Source organism: Ceratotherium simum, chromosome 22 (assembly GCF_057802395.1).
Source record: "Ceratotherium simum simum isolate JZ-2026a chromosome 22, ASM5780239v1, whole genome shotgun sequence".
NCBI classification, from domain to species: domain Eukaryota; kingdom Metazoa; phylum Chordata; class Mammalia; order Perissodactyla; family Rhinocerotidae; genus Ceratotherium; species Ceratotherium simum.
Window position 1 is genome coordinate 43,181,548 of NC_141921.1, and position 20,269 is coordinate 43,201,816.

At 38.5% G+C, this 20,269-nt stretch overlaps 1 protein-coding gene across 3 annotated transcripts in view; it reads right to left on the reverse strand.

Moving 5' to 3' along the window:
* Positions 1 to 20,269, reverse strand: part of KIF1B (kinesin family member 1B) — a 143,248-nt gene that overhangs the window by 104,025 nt on the left and 18,954 nt on the right. For all 3 annotated transcript variants that reach the window (XM_087446840.1, XM_087446838.1, XM_087446839.1), the window contains exons 3-5: positions 6,140 to 6,216; positions 4,727 to 4,906; positions 1,593 to 1,658 (exon numbers count right to left, since the gene is read on the reverse strand). In XM_087446840.1, the coding sequence (XP_087302966.1) occupies positions 1,593 to 1,658; positions 4,727 to 4,906; positions 6,140 to 6,216 (323 nt within the window). The remainder of the gene's footprint in view (positions 1 to 1,592; positions 1,659 to 4,726; positions 4,907 to 6,139; positions 6,217 to 20,269) is intronic.

Here is a 20,269-nt window from a genome sequence, read left to right on the forward strand (position 1 = left end):
GAGTGCTGGGGTGAAGGGCAAGTTGCAGTATTAAATAAGATAGTCAAGGTAAGCCTCATTGAGAGGGTAAGATTTGAACAAAAGATTTGAAAGAGGTGAAAAACTTAGGCAAAAAGATATCGAGGGGAAAAAAATTTCAGGCAGAAGGAAAAGTAAATGTAAAGGCCCTGAGGTTCCTGGTGTATTTCAGAAACAGTAAAAAAGCCAATGTGGCTGGAGCAGAGGAAACAAGGGAGAGAAGAAGTGGGAGAGGAGATAGAGGTCCCACCAACATAAGGAACAACAAAGTAGCAACTAGGGATCCACACTGCACTCCAAATAAGCCTGTGAACTCAGACTAATATGAAAGAAAATGGCATCTCCGTTTATTACCTATAAGCTCAAAAAATTCTGTCACATTCTGTCACTCCCCCTATCTTTGAATTTATTTAAAATATGTGACATTTTAATAAGATTAATAAAAACTACTGAATTTTCATTTGCTATACATTTAGTATTCAAAAAATAGTTATAGGATAAGACAAGCTATTCAGAGAATTCATTTTAACAAAAAGTATTTTTACAACAGCACATTTCCCTTTTGGTGTATGACAGTCAGAAAGCAGAATTCTTTAAAATTTATAAATTTATGCAATACTTTAAAGGTAAACAAAAATACCCAAAGCAGCTAAGTGGGTCAACTAGGAATTATGTTAAGTCCTATAGAAAATCATAACATATATATTAAAAAAAAAAATCTAGAGTTTACTTTAAAAACAGCTTAATTTCTCAGAACAGGCTCATGTGAACAGAACACTTTAGTAATTTCAGTTACTATGAAAATGATTACCAAAAATTGGGGTGTGTGAAACAATAGCTTTATAAAGCATATACAAAAAAGTAGAAGTATTTATCAAATAAACTCATGTACATAATGTAATTCTATAGACCTCTTCTTGAAAGAGCTAGGATAGACACTGGAGAGAGAATAACTCGCCAAGATTTTAAGGAATTATAAAGGTGGGCGAAGAGAGAAAAGATTTGATTATATATATTTTAAAAACTTATAGCTGTCAAAAATCATTAATAATAATATTAAAGAGTGAAGAGTTCACACAAATGAATAAGAAAAACATTGCAATCTCAAAACATAAACAGGCATACGCATAATTTACAAGATGTTCAACCACACTAATATTCAAAGAAATTCTAATTTAATTAAGAGTGAGAAATTTTCCCTTGCCAAATTGGCAAAGATTAAAAAATGAAATACTAGATGTTGGCAAAGGCACAATGGGTGTTTACATCCTCCTGAAGAGGCTGAAAAATGGTACAGCCTTTCTTTCTAAAAGGCCATTTGGCAATTCAAGTGTACTGTTTGACAACCAAGATACATACAAAGGAAATAACTGAAAATAAAGCCATAGACTTATGAACAAGGATTTACCTGCAACATTACTCATTATAACAAAAACTTAGAAATAGCCTAAAAGTACAAAATTGAGGGAACGGTTGAGTCATCTATAGCACAGTCATAATTTGGAACCATTCAAAAGTAACCTTTGAGGGAATGGAGTACAGATGCCTCTGGTTTAACTCTCAGTTGTACTTACCTCCACAGAGTAAGACATTTCTTCATTACAGTTGTCATTGATTTTCTCAAATAGTTCTTCACATAACTACAGAAGCAGAATGAGAGAGGCACAAATAGCATAAATTAGAGAAGTACTAAGTTACTCACAAGTGCTAAACAAATTAGCAAGATCCCCTTTCTCTCTTTCTCAAAATATTAATGGTATCAACATCAAAGGTGAATGCTTTGAATGAAATAAAAGGAAAGTTTTGAATACATTCTTCTCATCTAAGCTTTTTTCTCCCTCAACAATAGTATCCCAATAATATTTTCTTAGAAAGAAAGCCATATTTAGGGGAAGAGGAGGAACTGACGTCTCTTCTAGTGTTACGTCATTGGCATATTTATGTGAAATCAAGTCTTCATACTATACCGGAGTAACTGTAACTTTACTATAAGTATTATTACTGTAGGACTCAAACTACTTTTAAAGTGTATTTTGCACACATTATTGACCATGATATATACATTTATTATATATTGATTACATATACATTATAAATTTATGTATATATACATAGAGAGAATGCATACTATTTGGAGAGAGTAAATGAAGAGACTTTCAAGAATAATTTTGACTCTATAAAATTTTCCCCTTTACCTCTACTCTTAAGATTCCAACTCCTTTATGAGAGGCTACTCCACTATACAGTGACATTTCTAACAGAAAACATTTATTTTTCCAGATCAGAAAACTTAAGAATTTCACTCTCCCTATACTTTGAATTTATTTAAAATATGTAATATTTTAATAATAATAATTAATAAAAATCTGCTATACACTCAGCATTAAGGCAATCAATATACATTTGGAAAATGAACTATATGTGATCCTCTAAAACTCTAAATAGGGGCTGGCCCAGTGGAGTAGCAGTTGAGTTCGCACGCTCCGCTTTGGCGGCCTGGGGTTCATAGATTCAAATCCCAGGTGCAGACCTATGCACCACTTACCAAGCCATGCTGTGGCGGCATCCAAAGTACAAAATAGAGGAAGATGGGCACAGATGTTAGCTCAGGGCTAATCTTCCTCAGCAAAAAGAGGAGGACTGACAATGGATGTTAGCTCAGAGCCAGCCTTCCTCACAAAAAAAAAAAAGAAAGAAATAAAAGTCTAAATAGAATTTAAAATTTATTATAAATGGCAGTTTCTAAATAATAATTATCTTTTTAAAAATCCATGCTTTTGCATTAAAATAAAATATCCCAAAACTCTACTGGAAAAGAGATACATACGTAATTATACAAGAATTCCAATAACAAACAAATTAAAGTTAAAGGAAAGAAAAGGAAAAACTAAGTGTGGTAATGTGATAAAATAAATATGACTATCTAGTATAACTTGCTATAATCTACAAACAATTATTTTATTGCCAAAGAAGTATTATATAGTAGTAAAAGCAAAGACTCTAAAACTACTTTGCCTGCATTTGGATCCTGGCTCTGCCACTTACTTGGGCAAATGACATGACCTCTCTGTGCCTCAGTTTCCTCATCTATAAAATGAGGGTAACAACAGCACCTACCTTAGAGTCATATGAGGTGGTATGAGGAGGATTAGATGAGCTAATATTTGGAAAGCACTTAGACCTGTGCTTGGCACATGGTGAGTGCTACATAATGTTTTCTCTAATTAGTATTATAATTATTGCTACTACTATATACAAAGAAGAACAATTCCCCGATATATGTCCTAATACAGATATTTTTTCTAGAAAAAAATATATGCCAGTATGTTCAATTTTTCTCTGAAAATTTCCTGATCTTTATTAATAATTAAGCATTTAAATTACATAGCTGAATTTATAATTACAGTCCAATAATGCACTAGAAAAAGTAGCTATTGCTCTCATGTATTTTACTCTCAGAATATAGAGATGGTCACACTAGGGCCACAGTAAAATAACACTTTAAAATTAATTCCAAATATCATTAATAAAAGCAAACAATGTCCCAGTTATTAATGAAAGAAGTTCTTTCTAATAACCTATGTCACAACTCTTCTCTATTCCCAAACAATACAAGATCAAAAGACTAACTGCTCTTAAAAAAAAGAAATCTTAGACTGTTAAAGCTTAAAATGATAGTATTAAATTAACAAGATAAAAGGAAAGTATCTCTGAATGAGGCAATCAAAAAACAAAAAACTCACATTCTTGAGCCACCCCTAAAGGCCTAGTGGTTAAAGTTTAGCACACTCTGCTTTGGTGGCCCAGGTTTGGTTCCCAGGCACAGAACCACACCACTCATCAGTCAGTAGCTATGCTGTGGCAGTGGCTGACATAGAAGAACTAGAAGGACTTACAATTAAAATATACAACTATGTACTGGGGCTTTGGGGAGAGAAAAAAGAAGAGAGGAAGATTGGCAACAGATGTTAGCTCAGAGTGAATCTTTCCTAGCAAAAATAAATAAATAAATGAGCTCTTTCTATAGAAATCGTTTAAAAAAAAATAATCACCTTCTTAGGAGGTGATCCATATAGGGAATTTGGAAAAAAATCAGACCAACCACGTTCACTAAGTGTCCCCAGGATTCAGAATAGAGACTGGTACATACTATCACATTTTTAAGAAGCTGGTAACACTGTTCAAAAGATAAAACAACATGACATCGGGTATACAGCAAAACCTTTACAAAATATCAATTTTCCCACCTTTAAAGACAGACATGTATACATGTCAGTCTTTCATCAGACTATTAGCTCCTCTGAGGGAAAAGGACAGGAGATTTACCTTTGAGCCTCACATATGACAGTCCCTAAACAAATGTTTGCTAAATAAAAATAATTGCTGGGGCTGGCACAGTGGCGCAAGCGGTTAAGTGCACGCGCTCCACTGCGGTGGCCCGGGGTTCGCTGGTTCAGATGCCGGGCGCGCACCGACGCACCACTTGTCAAGCCATGCTGTGGCGGCGTCCCATATAAAGTGGAGGAACATAGGCATGGGTGTTAGCCCAGGGCCAATCTTCCTCAGCAAAAAGAGGAGGATTGGCAGATGTTAGCTCAGGGCAGATCTTCCTTACCAAAAAAAAAAAAAAAAAAAATTGTTAAAGCAATTGAAGACTAAGAGTAATGATGAACAGAGATTTTTCATTGTTTTGTTTTTTGTTTTTTACCTGTGGAATGATGCCAGCCTGGCTTTCTTCTTGTTTACCCATCATTGTATAAGATTTCCCAGCACCAGTCTGCCCATAGGCAAAAATACAGACGTTATATCCCTCAAAGGCATGTAAGAGCATTTCCTTTCCAATGTCATTGTACACACGATTTTGAGATGCAAAACAAGGATCTTCTGGCTGTAAAGATTAAAAGGAGAAATAAAAAGCATTTTAGGGCCGGCCCCATGGCTTAGCGGTTAAGTGCACGCACTCCGCTGCTGGCGGCTTGGGTTCGGATCCCGGGCGCGCACCGATGCACCACTTCTCCGGCCATGCTGAGGCCGCGTCCCACATACAGCAACTAGAAGGATGCGCAACTATGACATACAACTATCTACTGGGGCCTTGGGGGGAAATAAAATAAAATAAAATAAAATAAAATAAATAAATAAATAAAAAGGCATTTTATTCATATTCTTTCCTATGCTCATTTGGTCACTTCTATAATAAATAAAAGCATTTTTAATCAGAATAGTCACTTAAAATATACTATACATTTTTTAAGTTCCCCCTACACATAGTTTATTTTTCTCATTAAACATACACATACACACAGGCACTATTAGAGTTATCCAAGTCAGCCATACATAAAAATATCTACGTGAAATTATCTAGCATGATTACATTTCATTTTTCATAACCTTAAAAGTATCACTCTGGGGCCAGCCCCGTGGCACAGCGGTTAAGCATGTGCGCTCTGCTGCTGGTGGCCCGGGTTCAGATTCCGGGTGTGCACCGATGGACCGCTTGCCAGGCCATGCTGTGGTGGCATCCCACATCAAGTGGAGGAAGACGGGCACAGATGTTAGCCCAGGGCCAGTCTTCCTCAGCAAAAAGAGGAAGATTGGCATGGATGTTAGCTCAGGGCTGATCTTCCTCACACAAACAAAAAAAGTATCACTATTCCACTCGTAGGGACCTCTAAGAAAATTTTCTTAAGTGGAAAATGAGACTAAAAGATCAAAGGTCAAGTCCATATATAAAAATACTACTTTGAACTCACTCCAGGTAGTGTGGCTATTTCTCAATAAAGACAGCTTTCAGTGAAGAATGTTTTCCAACCGCTTTCACAGGCCTTTCCCTTGGCAATTAGGCTTTGTCAACAGTTTCAAACATCTCCTATTCCAAAACAAAACAGCGGAAAAAAAGAACAAAAAACCCTACTAGATGCAGAAGCAAACTCTAGTTTAGGAACAATCCCTAGAAGCCAGCAAGATTTGGCGTCCTGTACTGAGCAAGGATACTGTAAAGGGCCCTACTCTCCATTTTCGTAGATGTTGGTAATTTCTGTTTCCCTTGTGGACCTGCAGGCTCTTCCAGAATGTTCACAACCTGCACTGTTCTACTGCACTGCACCATATGTACACTTACCGAGGTGTGAGACCAGTAGGAGTAGTCGAAGCTGAAGGACTTGGGAGCTTCTTTTGGGTTCTTTGGGTTAATAATACCTAAAGGATGAAAATGTTTTGATTTTATAAGTCAGTTACATGTTTGTTAGTTCAACATGATGTTATGTTGTAAATTCAAAACATCCAAATCAATAAATTCATACCACTGAATCTGAATATGAATAGGGCAACCCAAAACAAAAAATAATGACAATTTTAATAGGTAGGATCTATATATAGAACTTCAAAAGAATCAGATCAACAACATTCACTAGGTGTCACCAGGATTCAGAACAGAGCCTGGTACATAGTAGGTGTTCACTAAATACTCTGTGACTGGACCCTAGGTGAGTCAGCAACCAAAATTTGGAAATGGGCCACGTTACTATTTCAAGGTGCTTCATAAGGCTTGAAATATTTCAACATATCAGAAATAAAAATTAGAAGATGACTCAATTAATCCAACCACTGTTTGAAATAAACTCTTTTTAAAGATCTTATTATCTACTTCAGAAAAGCATTTGGTAATGAAGCATTCATTGGAAAGATAGTCTTATCTCCGAACTCCACAGGTGGTGATAACTAACACATAAGTTATTATATATAAGTATATTTGTATGTGTGTATATGTGTGTATACAGTGGAACCACTAAATTATCTGCAGAATGTTATAAACAGGAAAATTACTTTTTGACTGAAAAGCATGAAGTCTCACTGCCCATATTAAATGTGATTTCTCATGTAATTAACCCAGTTATACTATACTTCAGGGATTCTCTCTTCCTTTCTCATACACACAAAGCTTTAGTTCCTCATATTTCACACGGAATAGAATCTTTATAACATGTGGTCATGAAATCCTCAAAGACCAGACATCTCAACCAATCCACTTCTCTAAAGCAGGGCCACATCCCAGGCTATTAGTGAGATCAGGATTAAAAAATAAATCTGTCCAGAGCAGCTGCTGTTCAGGACACAAATAGCAACAGTTGCTACGGTGCTTAGTTCTCTCTCTTGCTAGATTCCACTGGGTATGGCCACACACACATGTTCCAACCTCAAATGCTGACAGAGTATTAATAAGGCTCACACTGCACGTAATCATGTGACAAGGAGACAAGATTCTAGAAAGAACATCTCCCCACCTACAAATGGTAACCTAAACAAAGAAGTGTACTTCTAACCAAACGGCACTACATACAAGATTTAAATAACAGCCAACATTCATGGAGCACTTACTCTGAGCTCTAAGTACTTTCTGTGTACTAACCTATTTAATCCTCCCAACCACGCAATAAGGCAGATGTTTTATTACCTCCATTTTATAGATAAAGAAACCATCACAAAGAGGTTAAATAACTTACCCAAGGCTACAGAGCTAGCTAGTGGCAGAATCAGGATGTGAACTTAGGAGAGTCTGGCTCCAGAGGAGAGTCTGGCTCCAGAGCTCACACTCTTAGCAAAGACGCCCATTATTTAAATGCTTATTCTCTACATGCCGAAATCGCCAAGGCAAACACAAGTTAAGGCATTTTTATGCATATGCATACAAATGCGTACGTGTATGCACATGTATATGATCACCCCCCTAAAATTATATCACAGGCACTGCTTAAAACTCTTTATCTATTTAAAACTAGGAACTATGAGGATTATAGTTCCTAAAAGATGAAAGACCACACACAAACTCTACCAAGAAAACGGAAATGAGTGTCATACTGCGTGAACCAGATACCAGGTTTCAGTGGCTCAGCAATAAGGACAATGACAAAAAAACAGAGGACATGACCTCTGAAGTAGTCTTCACTACTCAGAAACATGGTTAAAATAAACATATCTAACCTCTAGGAAATTTGCTGTCATAAAACTTTCAAGCCATTTTTCATTCAGCCCTTTAGTTACTCACTGGTGGAACCAACTCTGCCACGAACAACTTAAGAAAGGGCTATTTTTCAGATCCTACCCATTTGTTCTATTTTCCCTAGTAAAGAAAAAGAAAAACTACACCAGTGAGCAATTTCCTTGATTCACATGAAATCCTTTTTCTCTTCCTCAATAGTCCCTTCTCCCAGATCTTTGAAACTTTTGAAACTAATAAATTTTCCTAACTTCTAGCTTCGAAACCAAGCTGCCTTTTGAATAACTGCCTTTTGAATAACTGCCTCTAGACAACAAAAATCTTTTTATTTTAACATAAATAAGTAAATCAAAATATAATTTTAGAGAGCTATTTATATAATAGTTATGCCAAACAAGATGAAATTTACCCACAATATTTAAAAGATTTTAATTCCTAAATGAAAGATATTTATATAAGACACCTTAGACCAACGCAAAATTCAGTATCGTTACCTGTTTGGGGGGGCGTGGTAAGCAGAAAGTCTCAGAGGGCATAGGTAATTTCTATATGTAGGTTGGGTAGTAGTTATAGAGTTGTTTGGTTTATATTCTTCTTTTTTTTGAGGAAGACTGGCCCTGAGCTAACGTCTGTTGCCAATCCTCCTCTTTTCTTCTTTTTTTCTCCCTAAAGCCCCTAGTACATAGTTGTAAGTCTTTCTAGTTGTTCTATGCAGGACGCCGCCTCAGCATGGCTTGATGAGCTGTGGGTAGGTCCACACCCAGGATCCGAACCAGAGAACCCTAGGCCACCGAAGCGGAACGTGTGAACTTAACCGTTGCGCCACCAGACCAGCCCCATGGTTTATATTATTCTTTATACTTATATATGCATTGTATTATGTTGAATATATGAAATATTTCCTAATGAAAAATTTTAAAATTCCAGAACTCTGCAAATGAAAAAAACTGTCATAAGGATAAAAAAATTTTTGTGTGTGTGAGGAAGATCAGACCTGAGGTAACATCCATGCCAATCCTCCTCTTTTTTTTTTTGCTGAGGAAGACTGGCCCTGGGCTAACATGTGCGCCCATCTTCCTCCACTTTATATGGGACGCTGCCACAGCATGGCCTGACAAGCGGTGCATCGGTGCGTGCCCGGGATCTAAACCCGGGCCGCCAGCAGCAGAGCGCGTGCACTTAACCGCTACGCCACGGGGCCGGCCCCAGGATAAAATATTAATGACAGCACTTGAGCTCATCAGAAGCCCATGAACTCCACTACTACTTCCACGAACAATGAATTAATGTTTTCATATGTGCCAAAGGATTTTTCTTTCTGAATTAACAGTTGAGATCTAACTCACTTCCTTTAACCCAGCTAAGAAACAGGATGCTTCCAACCATTAATAAAAGGGGAAGAGGGGAGACAGTACATGCAACAGAAAAGGTATAGGACTTAGAATCAGAGGACCAGCATCAGTGCCTACATACTGGTATCTTTTAATATCCTAAACATATGAAGAACAATTAAGAAATCCACTATTCAGATTTTTTTGTGACCTTGGGTATTGTTACACTTTTGTGTTCTCTCTAAAAGTGAAATAATACCTAATTCACAGGATTAAATAAGTAAAGCACACAAATGTTAATTTTTAAAAATATGAACTTAACTTATTTTAAACTCTCTCATGTTCGGCTGGGAGGATAACCATATTCCATGGTCTTTAAACCACAACGAAAAAAGTTCACTAACTGATAAAACAAGCTAAAGCATAACATAAGAATTTTACCTCTTGGCAAGAGTCAAAGTACTACACTGGGGTCCTTTAGAGGGGCCATCAAATCTCTGGTGTCCTACCACATTATAAATCCCTTTAGTACATGGACCATGTGTTGTGGATCCTTTACACTGCCCTACCCCAAACAGGCATTAAGATGAATGTCTCCCTACGTCACGTATAATTTTAATTTCACTAAATCCTGTACCATTTTCAGAAGCATAAAAAGAAAAAACAAAAGAGTGCATACCTATACAATATATACATAAAATACCAGTAAATTTTATCAACTTTCACAAAAAGAACAGAGAGAATTGTCTGTCTGAAAGATTGGGCAATATTTAACACAGTGGTTCTTCTATCGAAGTCAACTGAGCTAAAATACAGTGTGTAGGACTTGTAATTTGTTTCTCAGAAAGCATACACATAAGAATGGAATTATAGTAATTAATGACTATATTCAATATATAAACCATATTTTCACCAATGTAAAAGTTGTTACAAATAGAGCATGCCTCCCATGGTCATGTGTCATTAGTGTGCATGCTTTGTCTAGGACAAATCATCACTTTTTCTGCAAGGAAACGACTCCAGGAATACTTTTGAGGACTGGAGTCAGAAGCTAACTCTATTGTAAGTGCTATGTAGTTCATATTATTTTATTTCCTATAAAACCACCTTTTCATGTCACTTTTCAAGGTCCTTTTAAACTTCTGCACCTGAGGCCTCCTTCTCTATCAAGATTTCTCTAGACACACAGTATACTCCAGACCTGGACCCATCTCCACAAACAGCTTTTCACAGATGATCTTGGAGTCATCTTTGACTTTCTTCTCTCACCCTCCACATCTGACCTATTCTGTCAGCTCTACTTTCAAAATGTATCCAGAATCCCACAGCTTCTCAGCACCACCTCATTACTACCCTGGTCCAAGCCACCATCTCTCTCACCTGGATGACTGCAATACCTCCCAATGGGGCTCTCCACTCTGCCCCTGGGGCCCTGAAAAGTCTCATCTCCACACTGCAGGCAATGATCCTTCTCAAATGTAATCCAGATCACACCCACGTCATGCCTCTAGTGAACCCTCCAATGGCTTCCCATCATACACTCCCTCACTGCCCTCCTCTCCAAAGACTCACCCCTCACTCCAGTCCCACTGGCCTTCTTACTAAAGACACACTCTCACTTCAGGGCCTTTGTACTTACTGCTCTACCAGGAACGCTACTCTCCAAGGTATCTGAATAGCCCATTCCCTAATGTCATACAAGTCTCTATTCAAACGTCATCTTATCAGACAGCCCTTTTCTGACCATTCTATTTAAATCAGCATCCACTTCACTCTCCATCCTCTTATTGTGTTTATTTTTCTTCACTGCACTCATGACTACCTGACTTATTCTATGAGTCACTGGAATGTAGGTTTCATAAGGCCAGAACTTCTGCTTCATTAACTGCTATATCTATCCCCAACTCCCACGACAGTGCCTGACACATGGTAGATACTCAATATACCCAAAGAGCCAATGAATATCTTAGTTTTATCTTTCCCTATAGATTGTCACTTCTTTGTGGCTGGAAACCACGTCTCCTCTTTCTATATCACTCATAGTGTTAACTTCATAAGTAGGTGATGCTTATTGGTGAACTGGAATGTAGCTACCTCAACAACACTTGCTTCCTGAGTTTTTTCTCCCAGAGCAGCCAACTTATTCAGCTTCTGGCAAGAAACGTTAATCTGTGGAGAGGAGGAATCTAAATTCCAATCTAGAGAGCAGAAATATGACTTCTAGGAAACAGTAGTAATAGGTCAACAGGGGACAGGAGGAAAGATGACCAGGTTTTAAGTAGTATAGGGAAAGGAAGATGTGCTGATGGAGGTTACCAGGAAGGGCAAGGATAAAGGTAAATACAGTGGAGGCAGAAGAGTGGAATAGGTATTGGAAATTCCCCTTCTTCTCCAGGTCTTTAGAATTGTCTCTTACAGTTTGCATTTCATAGGAAATACGGAATCTCACGACAGACACAGGTACCTTACCATTAAAATGTATTGCTGCAAAATTTTCTCCAGTGTTCTAGATATGACAAGCTTGCCTTGCATAAGGGTTCTTGTGTAAGTGTGGAACAGATTCTTGACCTCACACACAAGACACACCCAAGAGGCACTGTCATACAGTAAACACCAAAAGACGTAAATAAATGCTAATATTCTCAGCATTCATCTTTCCAAGTAGTTCTCCTGAAACATACATTCAATTAGAAGGGTGAGGGCTCAGCACCTGGCTCAATGCCCAGCACAGAGCAGGAACTCAATAAGCACAGGGTGAATCACTGATGAAAATCATAACTACATCCAGGATGGTGCATCACTCAAAGGCCTTCAACAAAAACACTTTGTTACGACGGCATCCACCCAGAAAAGTCCTTTTCCCTGATCTTTCTGCCTGTCTTCCAATAGTCTCTGCCCCTTTGCCCTCTGTACTTCTACTCAATGAGCTCAGTTCCCCGCGTCTCCCAAGTTAGCTTCCATGCTAACATTAATCTTTCTCAAAGGAAAGGTTATTGAAAAAGATCCCAAGACCCTATTTCAAGAAAGGAAAAGTTAAATGGCACTTTCATTCAGCGGGCACATTCACTGAGCACATTTATTAAGCACAAACTATGTACCAGGCACTGTGCTGGGGATACAGGGGGAAGCAAAAAAGTGATTTCCGCTCTTCTAGAGCTTATAGCCACTGGAGGAGACAGGCATATAATCACACAAAATAAACACATGCTTCCAAATTATGATAAGAGTCATGTTAGATAAGCATGGGGTCCTATAAGAACATATAAACAGGAACGTATAAAAGGAAACATATATAAAAGAGACGATTTTTGAGACAGTAAACTCTGATATGGGGAAACAGAGAAGGCTGGGCTGAAGGATAAGTAGGAGATAGCTAGGGAAAGTGGAGTGATAACAATAGTTAATACTGAATGAATGCGTACTATGTTCCATGCACTGTGCTAAAGCACTTCATGTATTCACTCCTCGAATCCTCACAATAACCTCATGAAGTAGATACTATTATCATCTCCATTTTACATTTGGAGCACCTGAGACACAGAGATGAAGACACTTGCCCAAGGCCAGAGCCTGGATTGAAATTTGGACCATCTGGCTTTAAGGCTCTGAACCACTGGGCAATATGTATCCTAAACCAAGGAATTGCATTAGGAAGCCCTGGGGCAAAAAGAAGCGGTGTGACACCCAAGTACTGATTTGGCAGGTGTGACTCAACTGCAGTGAGCCCAAAAGGGCAGAAAAAGCACTGAAACCTCAGGGTCAAAGAGTCGGTGAACCCCTGAGCAATGAGAAGCCATTGGTGTGACCTGATTACATTTATAGGCTACAGTGTGGAGACTGGATGGGAGGAAGGCACGCGTGAAAGAGTGAAGACCAATTACAGAGAACACAACAACACTGCAGAATGTTTGGGAACTTTTGCTTGCCATTTACATAACAACCCCCATGAGAACTGCATCTGGCATAAGAAATTCATGAGTTTCAGTATGTGACATTTGTTGGGGCGGAGAAAGAGAAAGGCCCACTCCTATACCAAAAGCATTGTGTCTCCTGACCCAAAAGTGAATTTTGTCTTACAATTTGACCGAATATTTAACGATCAAAATGTGAGTTGACCTTGAAAATATTTCTAGAAGACATTTTCAAGGATTTTAGCAATGAAGGAAATAGAATACTACAGAGGCTTTAATCTAACCCCACCCTAAGTATCCAATATTATCCTAGGGTCCTATAACTTGGGTACATAACAAACTTGGTAAGCCTCAATTTTCTTATCTGTAAAGTGAGTACAATAATAATAGTGCCCAATTTTATAGGATTGTTGTCAGGATGAACAACTAATCCATGTCAAGAGTTTTACCTCAGGGCATAGCACAAAGTAAATGTTCAAAATATTCTTTCTTTTAACAAACATCTGAGGGAGGCCGGCCCGGTGGCGCAAGCGGTTAGTGCGTGCGCTCCGCTGCAGCGGCCCAGGGTTCAGCGGTTCGGATCCCAGGCGTGCACCGACTCACCACTTGTCAAGCCATGCTGTGGTGGCATCCCTTATAAAGTGGAGGAAGATGGGCATGGATGTTAGCCCAGGGCCAGTCTTCCTCAGCAAAAAGACGAAGACTGGCAGATGTTAGCTCAGGGTTGATCTTCCTCACAAAAAAAAAAAAAAAAAAAAAAAAATCTGAGTGACTACCGTGCCCCGGGCCTGAAGCTATCTAGTGAAAATCAGTCCCTGCTTTCAATAGCTTACATTCTAATCAGGAAGTCAGGTAAGTAACTAATAGAGACAGTATAACCTGGGGAAGAGAAGTAAAGAAGAGTTAAGAGATATAAGGTGACAGTGGAAGTGGCAGAGGGTGGCTATTTTAGATAAGAGTCCGAAGGCTGCCACCTCTAAGAAGGTGATATTTGAGCAGGGACCTGAATGACATGTAAGGAACTTAACATTTAAGGACATTAAGGAACTAGCACCAGTGTAGCCAGAGGGGTAAACAATAATAAGATGTGAAATCAGATAGCCAGAGGCCAAATTCTATGGGGCCCTGTGGCCAAAGTGAGGATTTTTAGTTTTATTCTAAAAGTGACAGGAAGCCAACAAAGGATCTGAAACAGAGGGGTGACATAATCTGATTTACATTTCCAAAATATGACTGGCTACTGCATAGGAACAAGAGTGGAAGCAGAAAGACAGGAGGCTACTGCAGTACTGACTTGGACTAGAGCAGAAATAGTAAAAAGTAATTGGATTCAAGATAGATTGTGAATGCAGATTATAGGACTTACTAATGGATTACAGGTGGCCTGTAACAAAAAGAAAGAAGGCAAGAGTGACTCCAAGATTTTTGGTCTGAGAAACTAAAAGAATGAGTAAGAATGAAGGAAGAGCCACTTTAGGTGGGCAGGGAGGGGAAAACAACAGTTCTGTTGAGGACATGTTAAAGTCTGAGATACTTCTTAGGCTTTCAAGTAGAGTTAAGTTAGCAACAGGGTAGACAAATCTAGAGTTCTACAGAGAGATCCAGGCTGGAGAAATAAATTTGTGAGACATCACATCACCTCAATGACATTTAAAGCCTTGAGCCCAGATGAAACCACTTAGAGTCTGTCTTCTCTGGAGACAGAGAAGAGATCAAGGAGAAGAGACCAAGTCCTGGTGCACTTTTACCATAGGAGGTGAGGAAGAATGGAGAATGGCCTGTAAGGAAGGCAATCAGGAGAGCATGGGGTCCTGAGAGCCAAGAGACAGAAATGTTTCAAGCAGGAAGTCAAGCTACGTTAGCTACTATTATTAAAATGCTTATTATTATAACCATCTTCTGGACTCCCTAGAGGAATGAGTCTTTGTTCAAGCTATCTCCTACTTCCCCAATAACTCCTTCTGCTCACCCTCACCTCGTGGGCCTTGGTTCCCATCACCATTCAGATTTTGTCTGGTTTCAAGCCTTGTTTTCTTAAGTCCCCCTTCATAAATCAGAAAGGCAGCCTCAGAACTGAAGATCTGATTATATCTTTTCCCAAGACCACAGGGAAGATGATCCCACATTTATCCTCTCCCTATATCTGTCACACCTTTTCCCTTTTGTCTTTAAACTTTATTCCTCATGCTGTAGCTGACATTCACTACCTTAAGAGAGCTGGAGAAGAGTGAAAAACAGGACAGCACCTTTCATGTAAAGAGTCTTCCTTGAAGACTCTTATCCAAGATAAATGGAAATGCCTTTAAAATGACTATCATGAAATGTTCCATAAGTTTTAATTTATTGATGAACCACAAGACCATCTTCTTTCTTGAAGTTACTTCAAGTCAAAATTAGCCTTGCAAAGTCTGTTAAGTTCCCCAATTTTACCCCCTTTCTCCTTGCCTTCTTTCCAAGTTTGTTACTTCTGCATAAAGATGCAGAAATAATGTTTTAATTACTAAGCCCTGGAAAACAAGGCAGTCAAAACAAGATCTGTACTTAAAAGCCTTTTTATTCTCCAGAATAAATTTGTTTATCTAATATCTCAAACTCTCTATGTAGCAATTATACTGTTGTTGGCAAACTACTAAAGATTCTGCCTGCAACTACAATTAACATATCATTGTGGCAACACTAACTTTATATTAACTTTTCTAACACAGCTTGTTTTGGGCTTGTCAAAAATCCCAGGGACATCTTCAGCACAAACTTCCTCTCCCAAAAGCTTCCTATACACAAAATTAAGTAAAATGGCACACAATAAAAGTATTTTTACACCATTTATATTTCAAAACCATAAAACCAAAACCCATAAGCATCCCCCTCCCCTACTCAGAATAATATATTTCTGGAAATATGGCATAAAGCATATTGCCATAAAGTAGATTTGAGCAAAAGACCTATAATCATAAAGTTCCTTAGTTATTTAAAATAAAAAACTTAGATTCCATATCTTATAAACAAGATAAATGTATTATATGTGTTCACTATATACTCAATCCCAGAGTATTAAAAATAAATATACAATAGGGAAAAAAACCTACCAACTTTATAGTGTCTCAAAGTCATCAACTGGATATAAAATAAATATGCTAGCTATAATAAACAAACTCTCAATTAACAACAAATCCACTCTTCCCAAGCAAATTGTGAATGGTTTTGAAGGGAGATGATTTGGAAGGCCTAGCTCTCATTCAATCGAAGTGGCACAAAGATGTCTGAACTAATAATAATGTCCTTTTTATTCATAAAAATGCAGTTTAATGCCCTTCTTTATGACTGCAAACTTTATCCCAGTAGAAGAAAAACAGGGATACATTCCAGAATGTCAGCTTAGTAAGTTGCCACATGAGAAGTCATAAAATACTAAATAAAATTGTGTCAGATGTAGAAGAAAAGACAAAGTATGTTTTGGGTCTGAGAGCTGCCTTCAAAGACCGAGAGGCGGCAGAAGAAGCGTCAGGGTGTAAAAAGGCCCACTGCAAAGTCAATGGCCAGCAGACAAGCCTGCGCTAAAGAAGGGTAGACTCAGGGCTCACAGGCTTCCCCAGCCCTGACAGTGCTGAGGGACTCTGCCATCAGCTTCAGCCAATCTCCTACAGGGAGACAAGGACACTGACAGTCTGAGACCTGGACCTTCCCTTTATCAATCCATTCCAAACGTCATTCTAAAGGACAAAATTGGTTTCAATCAACTCCAATTAAGAAAATGTAGTATCATTTCAGAGGGACCTTCATTCCACCCCCAAAAGACACACACACACACACACACACACACACACACACACACACACACAGCTTACTGCTATAGCTCTAAGTCCTAAACTACAGGAAAAGTGTTTCATTTCAAAATTTTAAAGAAGTTTAATGATACTGGTGCCCAAGCTGATTTCAATATATTTTACTAAACTCTTCTTCCTATGCTGTCTAAGCTTCTTCACCTTCTTGTTGCTTATCTTCTTATAGTCCAGTGACTAAATTAGTGTCATTTAATCAATGTGAACACACAACTTAAAAAGTAAACATTCCTCTCTTTGGAAAAAAGGAGTAAAAAAGTGGCTAGAAGGCTTCAGAAAGAGGGAGCAGGAGGCAAATTTCATGGACTTGCGTCTGTTATATGATATGCTCTGGTCACTGGTACAGGTAGGCATGGGTGCACGGCATCTCTATTTTCAAGACTGACTTTGTTTTTTTCCTTTGCTTTTATACTTTTTAAATTAAATATTTAGTAGATATATAATAGATATATTTATAAAATATATGTAGAGTATAAACCACAACAATAAAACAAAACCCCAGGTACCCACCAGCCAGTTACAGAACATGACTCATCTCCACAGCTCTACTTTACAACCCTCCCAGATCTCTTTGCTCACCATCTTCCCTCTGAGGCATGCTGAATGTCGTCATTATTGCCTTCCTTTTCTTCATAGTTTTACCCCATGTTTGTATAGGATAAAGAATATAGAGAATAGCTTTGCATATTTTGAAATTTATATAAATAAAACACATCAGTTTCTTTTGCAACTTGCTTGTGTAGCTACAGTTTATGATTTCTGTGTGTGTGTGTGTGTGTGTGTGTGTGTGTGTGTGTAGTAATTCTTCTCTTCTTTGCTGTATTCTATTACATAAATGTGGGCCGGCCCCGTGGCTTAGCGGTTGGGTGCACGCGCTCCGCTGCTGGCGGCCCGGGGTTCGGATCCCGGGCACACACCGACGCACCGCTTCTCCGACCATGCTGAGGCCGCGTCCCACATATAGCAACTAGAAGGATATGCAGCTATGACATACAACTATCTACTGGGGCTTTGGGGGAAAAAAATAAATAAATAAAATCTATTACATAAATGTACCATGATTTATTTATCCATTCCCCTGCTGATGGATACTAGGTTTGTTCCCAATTTTTTGCTCTAAGAAAAAATAGTGCTGTTAGGAGTTTAAATGCCCAAATCTTCAGCAATTTTAGTGACTCTCAGTGAAATGCAATATACTGGTAGAGGTTCTACAGAGATACATGATTGGGCGTGGGTGAGATACGCAGTTGACAGAATGAATCCTGACAAAGGGTAGGTAAAAAAGAACTAGATGGGGGCCGGCCCAGTGGCACAGTGGTTAAGTTCGCAGGCTCCGCTTCTGCAGCCCAGGGTTCACGGGGTTCAGATCCCACACACAGACCTACCACTTATCAAGCCATGCTGTGGCGGCATCCCACATATAAAGTGGAGGAAGATGGGCACAGATGTCATCCCAGGGCCAATCTTCCTCAGCAAAAAAAAAAAAAAAAAAAAAAAGAGGATTGGCAACAGATGTTAGCTCAGGGCCAATCTTCCTCACCAAAAAAACAAAAGGACTGGACATTCCATCTCTAAGGTTAGAGCACCTGGTGTGGAGGTAGAGAAGTAGCAGCTGAAGAGCTGGCCTTATCCTACTTCTCCAGCTACACCATGAAGCACTTTGGATGCTGTTATGGAGTTTACACTTTAGTCTGATCTAACTAATTATGTCCTACCTTATTCTAGAAAAGACTTAAGGAGACCTTATTCTGAGTCTAGGCTAGTGCTTCTTAACTCTTTTGGGGGGACATAGATCTCACTAAAAATATATTGAAAGTGATTACCCCTCCCTAGGAAAACTCATAAAACACATTTCAAGGGGTTCCCAACTAGACAGACACTCAGAAGTCTATACATAGACCACAAGGAAAGAAATCCAGACTAAAATGCAAGTGAGAATTAGGGAATACTGAAGAGAAAAAAACTAAAGACTAACAAGAAAAGACTAAAGTACGAAACTACATAAAGACTCTAACTATTTAACCTACTTGGAACAACAACAACAATAATCCATCAAAAATGCAGCAATAGGCTGTGGTAAGGAGGTAAGAATAGAGATGAGTTTTCTTTGCCTCTTCTTTATTTTCCAGAATGTTCATAAAGATAACTTATATGCATTTACATTTATTTTCATGTGGTTATATTAATTTATGCTAGAAAAAGCATACAGATTAAAAGAATTCCTTTCAAAAGTCTTCCTTTCCAAACCTCTATTTTGTCCCTGCCCTTTCTCCATCCCAAATTTTCATTAATGGACCTGAAGTCATTCTTTGTATCAGTTGTGCTGTGCAGCATTTGGTTTAGAAATGCACATGTGTGAATGAAAAAGCCTTTAAAAACGTACAATGTAAGCAATTAACAGGAAAAAACAAAAACAAAAGAGGGTTCCTTCTGTCCCACTAAGACTTGGGCACTGGAAAAAAAAATACCCTGCTCAAAGGAAGAATGATAAATATACAAAGGAGACTTAGCAAAGGGCTAGAGACAAGATTCCTGCGGTTGAAGACAAAACAAACAATCAGAATTTCATCACCTGAAGGAGTGTCTGAGAACTAGCTTTATCTATCTCCTGTTTTTCAGAAGGAATTTAGGCAGTTTTGAAGTCTCCAGATTTACATATGTAACCTAACCATAAATGTGAGCAGTTAGAGCATTAATTTTGCGCCACTTTCCTTTCTAAAAGTAATCAGACAATAAATGCTTCCAAAGTGGAAGAAACTTGAAAGATAATGGGATATTATTAAACAAAGCCATCTGTATGCACTCAGGTCTGGCAGTAACATTTATCTGTGCCATGGAACATATTCCCTCCAAGGCAGTAACATTTATCTGTGCCATGGAACATATTCCCTCCAAGACCAGAAAGTGCTTAAATAAAATGGCTACTATTTAGTTTCAGATTTGGCACATTCCCTAAAGTACTCTTCACCCTCTTCTACTTTTTCAGAAGAGACCTTATGGCAGGAACATGCCACTGCATTCCATCTGCAATCAGTTATAATTCCCTGTGAGCAGCAGTCCAGGCCAGCTTGCCAGCTGAGCAGTCTTTTAATGTAGCTAACACATGTGGCTTTAGCAAATTCATTTCATTTTCTGAAACAGTTCTAGGCTCAAAATACATGCTCTCTCCCAATC